Raw genomic sequence first — 14,528 nt, 5'->3', positions numbered from 1 at the left:
GTATATATATTGTATCAGCAAGAACTTAAAGAACTCTGACATTTTAGCTTTTATTTATAAACTGTTATTACTGTATGATCTCTGTTGATTTGCAGATGAAGTCCTTTTGAAATTTGAAGAGGGAAAAGTAAGAGCAAGGAATTCAGCGTATGACACATTACCGATCACTGTTCATGGAAATGGTCCAACTAAAGTGAGTTTCTTTTTATTTTTGTGCAAAGACTGCAATTTTCCTAGAAGCAAAAACAATGGTGGAAGAGTCTGAAACAGTCATAGGAGACCACCACTGCTCATTTCCAATTAAAGTTAATAAGAATTGCAAGGATAAAAAGAAACATTCTAATAGCTCTCTCCATCATGTTATTGTGCTGTCACTGTAACTTGATATTGCTGCTGAAACAACTCATTCTGCTCCCAAATTCATTGTAGCATGGGATATTAGAAGTGAGTAAGCTTATGTTAATTTGTTCACTATCACAAAACAATTCTTGAAGCTAGTGAAGAATGTCTATCTGGTTATTAAACGGTAATCAGAAGAATAGGTTTTCAGGGGGAGAAAAATCTAGCGAAGTTTCACAGGCTGCGGTACAAAACAGTAACATGTCTGATCCTACTGCAGACCTTGGTGTGTGTTTGTATACACATATATAAAAAATATATTGCATACAGGCAAAAAAATGTATATGTATTTGGGTATATATATTTATACACACACGACTGGCTTTTGTTGTTACATCTTCAGTGTCATTGGTCACTGCCTGCAATGTACCTGTGGCTCATGAGCTTTGGGTTCATGGCAGGGCACTGCCTGCCCTGTGAAACAGCTGTTTTGGCAGCTTTTGTCTGCATGTAAAGGATTCACTGACACAGTTTCTCTGGGAGAAATGGCAGTTGCATTTTTTGTTATATGGCAAAGAAGTGTAAAGGTGTATCATTTCTAATAACCTTTGTTGGCCGAAGGATTGGGCATGGCTGCTTTCTAACTTCTTCTGAACACATGTTCCTTACTGTAGCTCCTTATTTTCAAAAAAATGCCTCCCAGGAGAATGAAATAAAGCTTGAAACTCATTAATATCCCAATGATTGCTTCTTAGTTTTTCCACTGTATTTCATTTTTTGAATTAGTGAATGTAATGATGCCATTATGTTTGGCTTATAACTACTCAGTAGTGGTGGAATATATGACCAATTTCTTGCATGTTGCTACAGTTATTTTTGCCTGAAATCCTCAAGCTATCTATTATCACTGGCTTTGCTGGCACTTTGCCAATGAAAAGAAAGGTACTGTATTTATTTAGCATTGGTAAGAGGCACTTCTTTGAAATGAATACTAAATTATCTTGACATCTGAACATGTAATTTTTTTTTTTCCTCAAGTACAATGGCTTTTTTGTGAAATATTCATTTTTGTAGAGTTTATTGTACATCTCTGAAACTAAGTTCAAGCAATTCTGGAAGAGGGTAGATTTAGATTAGATACTAGGAAGAAATTCTTTACTGTGAGGGTGGTGAGGCACTGGAACAGGTTGCCCAGAGAGGTTGTGGATGCCCCATCCCTGGAAGTGTCCAAGGCCAGGTTGGATGGGGCTTTGGGCAACGTGGTCTAGTGGAGGGTGTCCCTGCCCGCAGCAGGGGGGTTGGAACTAGATTGTCTTTAAGGTCCCTTCCAACCCAAACCATTCTATGATTCTATTTATAATTTGTCTAGGATGATTTTCAATATGCATAAACAAATGCCCAAGATGTGATAAAATGCAGATTGAGTATTGAGCTGGAGCGTGTTTTCTAGGCAAAATTATATTCTAGCCTTCCAGTTTTTGATGAGGGCAGTAGAGCAGGAATGAGTAGCAGCCTTCCCTCAGACAGACTTTCCCTGGCACAAGAGATCCCTTAACCATTGCAAATGGCAGTAGAGAAGAGTGAAGTTCTGCACAAACTTCCTGTGGAATCCAGGAGGACAGGGCAGCCCAGGCAGCCCATCAACAGAAGTAGTACATATTTTGTTCAGTGCCAATTCAAAAATGTGTTAAGAAGTTAGATGCTGCTTTAAAATATATCCCACTGACTGGCTTCTGAATCTTGGCATAGATTGTCAAAAATACATTTTCTGGGCACTTATCTCTACATTTTCTGTGTGTTTTTCATATGGTCACTCTTTGTGTTTTGTGTAAAGTGTTGACGATTCTCAGATTTGGGAAAAGAATTAAACTATAATAATTTTTTATTCCTTGAAATCACACCTAGCAGCTTTTGAGAGCTGAATGATCTATAGTCTTGGAAGTCATACAAGCATTTAGTTGGTAGTTGTTATGCTTGCAACAACTTTGTGGTTTAACTGAAGCGATAAATGTAGATGCTATGAGAATATCATCTCTGGTTTGTAAATGAAAAGAAGAAGAAAAAGCTTTTACCAACTATTTTTGTATGTTTGGGTTTGTGGCTTAATCTTAAATAAAAAAAAAAAAAAAAAAAGACAGTCAGTTGCCTTTAGGTATAAGGGATTAGATAAGTAAGCCTGAAGTCTTTAAAAGGTACAAATCACCGTTTGTGTGCATGTTTCATTAAACTGAATTGTTAATTTATTTACCAGATTCACTTGAATTATTTGGGAAATTATATCCCCAATGCTTGGACACGGGAAACTGGTTGCAGTATTTGTGATTTAGACTTACTAGACCTGTCAGCTGTAACGGTAAGAATACTTTTCCCAAGAACAAAACCCTTTTGAATGCATTTGATAGGTATATAGTGGTTTCTGAGGCAAAGTGGCTTCAGTACGTAATATTATGTTCTGTAGACACCTCAGGATATTTTTTCTGGTATATGAAACTGTAATGATGGAATTTTAATTTACTGGAAGTATCAATACTTTTAGAAATGTTTTTATGAATGCATTTTAATACACGTTTTTTCAATATTACTGAAGGTGATCCCATCCCCCAAAACCCTCCAGATCCTTATATCTGTTCACTGAGGGTGAATGAATCATTTTTGAATCATGCAAGATTCAAGTGAATAATTAGAATTTTTGGGAGGTAGAAAAACTCTTCAGATGTTTCAGATTTTTAACTGCAGACCTACAAAAAACTTGAATATGCATCAGTTTAATAATTTCTGTTACAAGTAGAGGTTAACTATTAACTTTAACATGGTTACAGTTGCTGTTTTCTGAGAGATACAGAGAAATAGTCGAAACTGCTTCACCTTGTAAAGGATGATACAGATATCTGTATTGTATATGCAAATGTGTATCTGTAGAATAAATTTGATGTAACTGAGATATCAGTTCAGTTTTCAGAGTTCAAATAGGACAAAGAGACATGTACACATGCATGTGTGTGTATATCAAATATTCAGGAACTTATTTTGGCTCTGTGGCTCCAAGCATGATGTCTTTAGTGTCTTTACGAATATTTTGGCATGTACTCAGTAAATTTTAGGCAGAGTAAATACTAAGGTGTACCATGGGGAAATGTAAGGCTTGTACTTGAAAGAACATTCTGATTATTCTTAACAGGCTGTTTCCAGCAGCTGTTTCATTTCTGTTCTGCATTGAAGATTTGAATGAGAACAGGTCTTAGAAGGTCAGGTTGAGGATAGCATGAAAAAAATAGTGATGTGTTGCCTTTGTAACAAAAGGACAAAGTGAAAGAATTTCTGGCCAATAAGCAGCTTATAGACTGGAATATAAATTTAAAATGTTATTGCTGGAGTTGTCATAACTCTCACATTCTTTTTTTTTTTTATTTTAATTTTGCTTTGAAAATACAACATTCAAATGGTGTTCTACTGAAAGTGTTTGTACTCTCAAAGTTTACCTGAGGAAAAGAAGTTGTCTAAGTTTTTCCTAATGGTGTTGGCAATGAAAACATGGTTGTGGAGCAGTTAAATCTTAAAGCCAGTAATGGGGAGTAACTTGCAATGATTTGCTGGATAGCATCCTATAGTTTATGTACATCTACTGGGAACGTGTCTTCCTTACTGTAATTCGTTCTTTGGACTTAATACCTCACTCACTCTGCCAGCAAAAATAAGAAGACTTTTCTTTGGACTCAGTGTAAGTGTTTACTTCAGGCATTTCTGGTTCAAGCAATATTTCATTTTCTGAATGTGCTTTCTGTTCTGGCCTGGCTGGTTGCTACTTAACAAGAGATCTTCAATGAAAAGAGCAATACCAGCTCTGTGCCTCTAATCATTCTTCCCATATTGTTTTATTTAACTTTCTACATTGATGCACTCATACCTTCTGAGGATTTTGCTTGTTCTTCTCATAAGCAAGCAGTATGGAGACTTCCCAATGCAGTTGGAAAGCATGACCTTGCCATCCTCTTGCTTCACTGGTGCCTCTTGTGGCAAGGGTTCCTGGATGTTGTTTCTGTATGACTACACAGAGCATTGTCCTGTATTTCTTCCAGAAATTGTCGTACACTCACCTACTGGTTGTGAAAAAGTAAACTTTAAAAAGCAAATGTATGACCTTAGTGAAGATGAGAAAAATTTGTTGGAGAAAATGTAACATCCTGGTGCAGACTGGGTATTCCCAAAGTGTTTTTGCTGATGCATAATTGGGAAGAACCAAAACATCAGACTTGATATACTCAAAATGCTGAGTATTAAAATTGTTCATTCTGACCTAGATTCAGATTATGCAGTGACAACTTTTTATAGTATGGTGAACCAGGGTCTAGACTGATGAACTCTCTGCTTAGTGGAGATGCAGCAGAGATGCATCTCTGCAGAGATGCAGCAGAGATGGGAGATGCAGCAGAGAACTCTTTGCTTTGAGGACATGCAGTTTGTAGGAATCTTGATTCTCAATTTTTTAAACACTTATTTTGGTTCGGTCATGCTTCTGACATTTTAGTGTAGACATTGGAGCCAAGCGGTTCACACTTCGGTGCACTGAAGGAGTGTTAGTAATTCCTGATTGTCCCTATAACCTTTGCAGATCCAGCCTGAACCTGCTTCTCTTTGTCCTAGAGAACAAGCGGAAAATGCCTCAGAATTGGAGAAATATGCAAAATAAATTATTGCAGCAGTTCTATTATTGGTAGCACATGTGTATGTTCAGCTTAGCAAGCCCAATGTCACATGCTGCTTTCCTTGTCGCTCACAATCAGCGGTACCAGTTACCATGACACCAGCCTCAGTGGAGTGGTTGCCAGAGAATATCACAGTTGCTTTTTTCAAGAGACGTCAGTGTACTTGTCTTCATCAGCTGTTTTGAAGTTATTAGGATGTCTGCATGAGTACATATTAGGTTTGCAGATGAAGTTGTGAATAAGAGGTAGTCAGGGTAAACATCAGTGCCTAATGTTTCCGATCTGCTGCACTTGCCAGTATGTTTCTGGATTTCCGATGTAGACAGCAACACTGTAAAATCTCAACATGCACTGATGGCTTATCCAGACACTTTTCAAGTGGGTGTTGGCTTGCTTAAGGCAAGCTAACTTGCAGCCTTCTATACTCATATAAGGTTTCTCTCTGAGCCTTGTAGTGGGTTAGACGTTTATACTAACAGTCCGTTCTAGAGGTGGAAAAAATTTTTGTTTAATCAGTGCATTTCTTTGTGTAGGAGTCCAGGCCTTTGGAAGTTAAATTTCTTTGTCTCACATAATGTAATAGTATATTTTAGAAATACACAAAAGTGCTGTCTAGGATTGTTTTAATGGTCATGATCTCTATACCAAGCACATACAAACCAGGAATTAATACCACTGTTCAAAAGATGTGAATTCACATTGGAATAAGGTGGATAAAACTTCAGTGTCCTTGGATGCAGGGGGAGAAGCTCTAGTTAGTTCATCAAAGGTCTTGATAAAATTGGTGAGTAGGGAAGTAATGCAGAGCCCACTTATAATGATTGGGGAAAACAATGCACATAAGCATAGGGAAGGGCATTGCAGTCTTTGGCTTAAAGTACAGAGGAGTAAAATATTTTGTGGTATTTATTCTTTAATTACGTTTAAAAAACTGGTCTTCCCTATATTTTCCTGTAAATGTAACATAAATATGTATCTTTCAAAAAATGAATTTGCCATGCAGTTTTAGGTGTATTTCCTTAAATACTTTTTTTCTGTTTTAATATTTTTTTTTAAGTTAGAATTTTAAAAACCAGAATACATTATTTTCTACTTCCAGTTTTTGTCATTGGAATTCAAAGAGTTTTCTGGCAACATTAAATGCATTATCTTTGCTTATTTACTGAAGTCAGTGAAAATAAGCAGGGGCATAGCACTTCTGTGCTAGTTGGCTTCAATTATTTGAAAGCTGTGTGGCCTAAGTTACTACAACATGCCATTAGTTGCTTTTTAATATAACTAATCTTAGAAAGGAGACAAGTCTTATTGGTTCTGTCAAAATATCATTTTTTTTAGGAATATCCAAGAGTAAAAATTGGTGTTTTCATTGAACAACCCACTCCTTTCCTACCTAAATTTTTAGACAGACTGTTGACTCTGGACTACCCAAAGGAGGCACTCAGTATCTTCATTCATAATAATGTAAGTATGATGTTACTATTGTGCAAAGCTTCACTTTTGGAAATTATGGTATGAATGAAAGTGTATGAGGGAGTATATGGATTCTATAGATGTACATAGTTAAACTGCAGAGGAAGAGATAATCATTCAGAATTTAGTATGCACAAGTGGAAAAATTACACAAATTAAATGAAATTGTGGTAGTGCTTACTGAAGTCTATTTAAAGAAACTGCTTAGATTCTTTCTCTTTTACTAATGAAAAATATTGTAAAGTGTATATTTCTGGGGCAAGTACTAATTGACATAAAACAACAGAGAAGAATAAGAATAAAATAGTTGCAGTTGGAAGGGACCTACAATGATCATCTAGGCCAACTGCCTGACCACTTCAGGACTGCCCAAAAGTTATAACATGTTATTAATAACTGTTATCCAATAGTTGACACTGGATTTACTTTTCATCTTGTTGATACGCCAGTGCATTTATGTTTTTCTTGGTGCTCCTGCTGGGTGCCATGGGAAAGACTGTTGTGTCCAGGTATATTTTGAATGACCGTACAGATAAGTTGCTTTTTTGAATGTTTTTTTAATGCTTTTTGATAATTACCTAATGATCTCGCTGACCTTGCTGATAGTTCACCAGTGACTACAGTATTGCTGTTTTCATGAGTGAGGTGACAGATGTGTGTAAGTCTTTTGGAAAAAACTGGACTGGAAGAGAAATGGGAGGAAAATATAATTGTGCTCTTTTTCACTTGGCGTGCATTAGTGTTGATATCACAGCACAAAAGGCCTGAGTAGATAGAAGTAGAGCTTATCTTTAAAGTCTTCAGTATGCTTTTGTAAGGGGATGTTAAAGGTATAAATGTGATATGAACATAGGAATTGTAGGCTATGCTAGGTTTCTTTGCTTCAGCCAGAAGTCATATGGTATTTGAAATGAATATAAAAGACTGAATATTTTTCATCATAGAGGGAGGGAAAACCCTACCCTGTATTTTAGTTATTCTAATGTCAGCCATAATATGCCAAAGCTACAAATGAGGGCACTGGGTTGGAAGCATTGCATGCAGCTGAGATCTCTTAAATTAGAGGTAGGGTAATTAGAAACTATAGAAACAATCATTGTGACTACATTTTAAAGAAACAATGAGTGTCGCTGTCCACCTGGATACAGGTAGCAGCTCCCTCTCTAAAGCTGTTCTGGAGTGGTATGAAAAACTGTGTGCCACTGAGGTTGTAGGATTGGTTTTGAAGACTGTAAAATAAATAACCTGAAAAAATATTGCAGAAACAGTCTGTGAATCTTGCATCATTGGTCTGGAGGTACAGCTTTGATTTATATTGCTGATGTGTTAGATTCTTTTGCTAAAATTTTGGACAGAATAGCTTCATTTTAATGACAGATATACTGGAATATCTTCAAATACTGTTTGTCATCTGTTTGTTTAGGATAGAATACAATGCGTTCTTGGATGCTATGTTTATGATTTCACAGCAGCTTGTACTTTTCGTTTACTATAAACAATGTTAACATGATTACAGGAGGTTTACCATGAAAAACACATCAAGAAATTCTGGGAAAAAGCCAAGAACATTATCAGAAATATAAAAATTGTTGGACCTGAAGAAGATCTGAGTCAAGCAGAAGCCCGGAACATGGGAATGTAAATTCTAATTTATAAATCTGTTATAATGATGCATTTGCTAACATTTTTCATCTTTTATGTATTTTATTTTGCATCTTAAACATTAACAACTTTACATCTTAAGACACAAATATGGGAGCTTTTCCTGAAGAACAAGATCTAGATATAAGATACGAACTGTTGAGTATTTTGCGTCTAATATAAAAAGCTGTTGGGCATTGTGAAAACATCTCTCTGGTTTGAACTATGATAGTCTGTCATCTTGTCTTCTATTGAAGGCATAGCCAATAGTAGACTACAAAGAAATAAGAGCTGTCAGATTATTTTTACATTATAGTTATCTCAAACATGGGCATATATTAAAGCATGATGAGCATAAACTGTAAAGTTTAAATATTTTTTTAAAGAAGAATGCTATTGAAATAAAATAGATGGTACAATACAAAAAACTTTATTAAAGTGCAGAAAATTATATGTAGCAGTAATTTAAAAAAAGGTGGAAGCAGGTGCAGGTGTAAATAGAAATTCTAATTGCAGTGTATCTTCTAAAAATGTATTTGGTTTTATTTTTTATGGAAACCCTTTTCAGGCTAACTTATCACAGAATGATTTCACAGAATAGAAGTACCTTTTGCATTTAACAATTGCACTCTTGTCCTAGTCCCTCCTCCTTTTTTTCTTTTCTTTCTTTTTTTTTTTCTTTTTAAATGATATTACATTTAAGTAAAAATATGATTTCAACTTGACCTGGGCATACAGGTGACAGAATTATATTTCTTCCTATGTTTCAAAGAGACAGGGATATCCTTCAGAAGTGCTCTAGCACAAGTGTCTGCTTTCAGGAAAGAAAAAAAAAAAGACTCACAAAGGCAACTATCTTATCCTTGGTCTGTCTTTTTTCTTTTTTTCTTTTTCCCTTTTGTTCTTACTAGGGAATCCAACCCTTTAGCTTTTAAACCTGGCACTTGCCAGGCCTAAATCTGAACCTTGTATCCTGTGTCAGACTTGCCTGTCAAAGGGTCTCTTTAGTGGCTGCACTACTGGCTACTACCACAGAGTTGCTCATGGCTCTCCCAGTATGTCCATCAGTCAGATTATGGAGTTTTACAGGCCAGGATTCCACCAAGACCTCATGTGGCCCTTGAGCAGGCTTCATTCCTGCATAATTCTTCCACTCTGTTTTCTCCCAAATCTTCCATGAGTGTCAGAGCAGAGAAATTATTTTCAAAAGACCGTTTTCTTTTATATTCGGAGGTTAGGAGCATAGTATAGGCTGTTCATGGCATCAGCTGAAAGAATGAAGGACTAGTCCTGAGTCTCCATGGTGTTCTTGGAAATTTGTTTGAATGGGGTTTTGTTGTGCTGAAGGTATTTGGCTGAGGTCCATGCCTCTCTCTAGGAAACACTACAAATGTCCAGTGGTAGGGAAAGCAGCCATTCACATGTTTATAAATAATTCTTTCTTTCTTTCTTTCTTTCTTTCTTTCTTTCTTTCTTTCTAATAGTCTCTAAAGCAAATGTACTATGTTTGCAAACTTTTTCAAGTAGTATATGTTACGTATAACTGAGGTGGAATTTCTGGAGTTGCCTTTTCCTCTTTGTTGTTATATAGACACCATAAGGCAGAATCTTTAGTGTAAACAATTTCTATACTTTTACTAAATCTCACCCAAAGATCTTTAAACCTGCTATCTTTTGATAGAACCTACTGACTTACAATGTGACAGAGTTTTTAGTAGGATGTATGGTCTTTGCTTGATCTGTGGATAAAAAATAGTAATTTAAATGTATATTTGCACAAAATCATTTCAAATTCTGTTATGTAAGGCAGGGAGATAATCATACTTGTGATGTGTACCACTGGATACACTACACTGTGATGTGTATCCATTGTCTTGATATAATTTGAGCCATGTTGTTCTGCTTTGATAGGCCTCTTCAATAAAGATTCTGTCCTAAAGAGATACATAGCGTATAGAGAAAATGTGAAGTATAATGCATGTGAAATGAGATCATGCCAAAATACTGTATCATCCAGAAAGTATGAGTATTAGTAGTAGGATCGTTCATGTGACTAACATAGATACAATTGGATGGCTCCTTTCAATTCTACTGAAGCACGTTCAGTTCATCTGCTGCTTCCTTTGCACTCCTGGTCTGCTTGGTCACCTTTGTAAACATCACCAACTTCTCTGGAACAAATGCATTTTACTTTTCCTCAAAAAATCTAGCTCAGAAGTATGGGATGTTCATGGCAAAGGCAGATACTATAAAAAATCATTTGCTTTCAACCCTTCAGCTGGCTTCCAACATAATAACCTCATTTGTTTCTCACTAATACTGCATTGGGAATGACTTGAAAAGAGTGATTCTTCAAATCTGTTTAATGGCTTGATTTACAGAGATTGATATATTCAGTCTTCTGATTAGTTTTCTCCTGCCTCTCTCTGCATTATTGACTGATTGTTTTGTTCCATCTGCCTCAAACACTTGCTTTCTCTCTTTTTCCAAATTAGCAGATTTTAGTATCTCTCTGTTAATTTCCAGTAGATTTAGAATTAATTTAGTCTCCTCACTTGCACATCTTACACAAAAAGTCTATTTATCTGAAGCAGCAAAACAGGCTTCAAGTAATACAATTCAGTGCCTAGTGACAGAATTAAAAAAAATAAAATAAAAAAAATAGCGAACTTAAGCATTGAAGATCTGGTTTGTTTTCAGCAGAATACTTTTGAGTATATAATGCGGTTGGATCAGTTTTCTCCTTACCTCTTCTTTTCCCCTTTTTGGCTCAGTAAAAAGTGGTGATAAATCACAGTGAAGTTCTCAGTAAATGAGGATCTCTTATGTCAATATGTGGGAGAAAATAACATTTTTTTTAAATTTCACCCGTAGCCATGCAGCAAACTTCTGTCTACTTTTCTCATTCACATAATGAAGAATAATTGAAGCATTTACTTTCTTGCTTCATCTTGGCATGGAAAGCCCTCTCCTGTGCTTGTGGAAGTTGGATAGGTATTGGAAAGGTCTCCAAATTGTGTGCAGTGAGCAAAGGCTTGTTACAATTCAATAATATTGGCAAACAGGATTGCACAGCTTTCCTTTTTGTGGGCTGAAATAGAATAAGAAGGGAGGAAAAGAAAGCAGAATAAAGAGAAGGAAAGTTTAGCTGCATATTGTCTGTTTTCTCTGCACGTACATCCCTTGACACCCTAAAATAGCATTTCCATGTCCTTTTTTTTTTTTTAGCCTTTGTCTACAGGGAATGTATTAGCATTCTTACAGTTCATTCTTTTTTCTTTAAGAAAGAACTCATTTGTGGGTTTGCCTTGTTTGCAGATAAGATTTCAACCAGCTGTAACAGAATTTGTTATGACAGAAAATGTAAAGTATGTTCAAGCAATAACAGAAAGTGAGGAAATACAGGAATTTATCTCATTTGCTTTGCTGAGGTTTTATTTATAAAAAGCTTATTTTCCATAATCTTTTTTTCTCCCGGGGACCTTAGGGCTTCTTTTTTGGGGGATTGTTTTTTTCCTCCCTCAATAATATTAGTAATAGAACTAGCTAGGATTTTTCCTGAACTTTTTAAAAAATGTGATTTACCTCAACTTTTAGTGGGAATGTGCACATTTTAATGAAGGCTTACATTGAAAGCTTTCAAAAGTTTCAGTAAGACTAGTAGAGAGATCAGTATCAGTTAGAGAGTTTGACCTCACTGTTGAATTTTGAGCTAAATTTGGGGTTTCCTGTGTGCTTCTTGAAAGTCAGAAGATATTAAGTCTGTCTCTGAGCTCCCATTGGTATTGATAAATAATGACATGGATGCAGGAGGACTCCCTTTCAAGTCCTGTGAGTAGGGCAAGTACCTTGGCTGTAGTTGAAGGAAGAGCAGGGATTAAATCTGTGTCTCCCAGATGTCAAGTGATTTCTTTTGGAGACTTGGATTTTCTGGAACTGAACACTTGAGCAATTTTGGGTTTTGGCCTCCGATGGAGGAGGAACATTTTGAACTTTGAGCGTTGCAGAAGAAAAACAATTTTACCACCCATATCTAATTTCAGTAGCTTCCAGGTGTGATAACTGTGGTAACAATACTTGAGCCTGAGATGCAAAACTAAACATTAGTGCTTTACTTGTTTTGTGGCTACATTTTGTTTGGGTTTAGTGATGGGTGATAAGAGTTTCTTTACACTGTTGTGGCTATCTGGAGAAATGCAAAATGTAGTCCTAAATGGCAAGCAATGTCACCCGATCTTTCAGTGAGTGTGCAGACTTGTATCTGGGGCATCTTCTCTTTCAGTGGTCTGTCAGTGTTAGTGCTCTCCCTTCAGGCTCACAGTCCACATCGGGAATTGTATTTCCAAACTGTGAGAGGTATAAATATGTCAAATTGATTATTTGCAAATAGAAACTATGTCTAAAAAAAAAAAAAGTAACTCAATGGTAAAGATATTGAGTAGACTATATGTCTTACTGCTATAAACAACTAGCCCCTTGGAATGTCTCAGTGGAAAGTTTGATGAAGAGAAGAGCAGTGACACTTTCCCTTTTCAGATGAGGTCACTGTTCCAGATGGACTCGCGGTTCGTAAGCAAAGTTAAACATCGCTGTGATTGCAAAATACTGTAAACTGATCTGCTGAGCTTCATTTCACACTTCCAACAAAAAATCTTGGCCTTCTACTACATTTTTATTAATCATTACACTGAAATGGCTTTAAGTTATGTACATAAATATAACTTTCTTTTCAATGTTTGGTCTTAGTTTAGGAGCATGTGGAATATAAAGTGAGTAGATTGAATGTTTTAGCCATTGAATTTAGATTAGGTAGTATAGTAATATACATATGAGTACGGCTAAATAGCACTTTCCACTTGGTCCTTGCTGTAACCTGGATATACATAATAAATAGTTTCACATATAATCTGGGATTTCTACATCTGGAGAGGTTAGCATACACTGTAAGAAGGTAATACCTTAACGCATGAGAATATCCAGGATTACTTTTATTTCCTTGGGAAAGCTACTTGGCAACATTGAAAGCCTGAAGAGAAGTGAATTTCTTAAGAGTAGGCTTGTTTTATTAATTTTGACAGAAACTTTTACGACTCTTTTTCTGTATATCTGAAAGTGGGAGCATTTCATGGAGATTTTGTTAGTGACCTTAAGGCACAAAGGCAAAACTTATACTTCACATTTGACATGGTGACTTGTATCTGGAAATGCAAGGAGAATTATGATTTAAACATCGAGTTTTGCCATTTGGTGATCCAGTCTTCAATGCTGTATAGAAAGACGGGGGAAAATGAGTCAAAGTCAAATAGGATTTTTTTTGCCTTTTTATATATATTTCTATACACACATATAAAATATATATATAATATAAATACATATGTTTCATGTTCTTGGCTACAGAGGTTGAAGTTAGAGGTGTCACGTTGTGGGTGATTTGTGCTGCAGCTGAATTTCCAGACTATTTAAGGAGTAATGCTTTCAAAGAGTTCTCAATAGATTATTGAATGACTAAGTGTGACTTAGACCAAAACTTATAATGTATTATTTTGTGTTTTGGATTACTATGTGAATGAAGAACAGAAGGCTTTTCAACAGTAAACACATTGGACCAGTTTTAACAGAATTCTTTGGCCCTGGATTTAAAGGGGGGAAAAAAAAAAGGCAAAAGTTGCAGAACCATACATTTTGAAATTATGTAATCAATTTTCCAGTCACGTTTGCCTACAACTAACTATAAATTTATTCCATTTGTTTTTTCACATTTCATAATTAAAAACATTAATTCCATTCATATTTTTGTTAGCAGGAAAATGTTTAGCTGCTTTTGGGGAGGCGCTGGCTAGTGTTGTGGCTGGAATCCTGGACAGGCATCAAGTCTGTTGGTCTCTCAGGTTTAGTTTCCTCATTAATAGAATGAGGATAAAGGAGCTGAATATTTTTGGAAAAAAAATAATATCTAATATCAAGAGCAATGTAAAAGGTTACTATTAATAATTGTAATTATTGTAATGATAAAGCTACACGTGAATTGTGCTTAGTATTTGTGAAGCTTTGAAGAGAACAGGCTAGTAATGGAAGGTGCCATAAAGACCTCATTACTGGGCTGTGTTATGGCCAAAATAAAGCCTGCTGGTTTCAACAGGGGTAATTATGAGAGAAAGTGCTGATTAAGGAATTGCTGTCATAAACCCATGTATACATAAGATAGAAAACTGTCAGTGAAGGAGATGTCAGTTAAAGCAAAACCAGAGACTGACCAAAGATTTAAACCATGGGTGTATGTCCAAACACGGTGACTTCAGCAATAGTGGGAAGACTGTTTTGGTATTTTAAAAATGTGGCTCAAATCACTACTACACCTTTAGTGGTCAAGTTTGA

General features: G+C 35.9%; 1 protein-coding gene across 2 annotated transcripts in view; it reads left to right on the top strand.

The window, feature by feature from the left end:
• The window catches only part of PLOD2 (procollagen-lysine,2-oxoglutarate 5-dioxygenase 2), a 55,165-nt gene that overhangs the window by 28,518 nt on the left and 12,119 nt on the right, over positions 1-14,528 (top strand). For both annotated transcript variants that reach the window (XM_054835228.1, XM_054835227.1), the window contains exons 7-10: positions 96-193; positions 2,591-2,692; positions 6,378-6,503; positions 8,029-8,150. In XM_054835228.1, the coding sequence (XP_054691203.1) occupies positions 96-193; positions 2,591-2,692; positions 6,378-6,503; positions 8,029-8,150 (448 nt within the window). The remainder of the gene's footprint in view (positions 1-95; positions 194-2,590; positions 2,693-6,377; positions 6,504-8,028; positions 8,151-14,528) is intronic.

This window comes from Grus americana, chromosome 9 (assembly GCF_028858705.1).
Source record: "Grus americana isolate bGruAme1 chromosome 9, bGruAme1.mat, whole genome shotgun sequence".
In the NCBI taxonomy this organism is placed as follows: Eukaryota; Metazoa; Chordata; class Aves; order Gruiformes; family Gruidae; genus Grus; species Grus americana.
The sequence above is the reverse complement of the archived record's forward strand: the minus strand, read 5'-3'. Positions and strand labels throughout refer to the sequence as shown.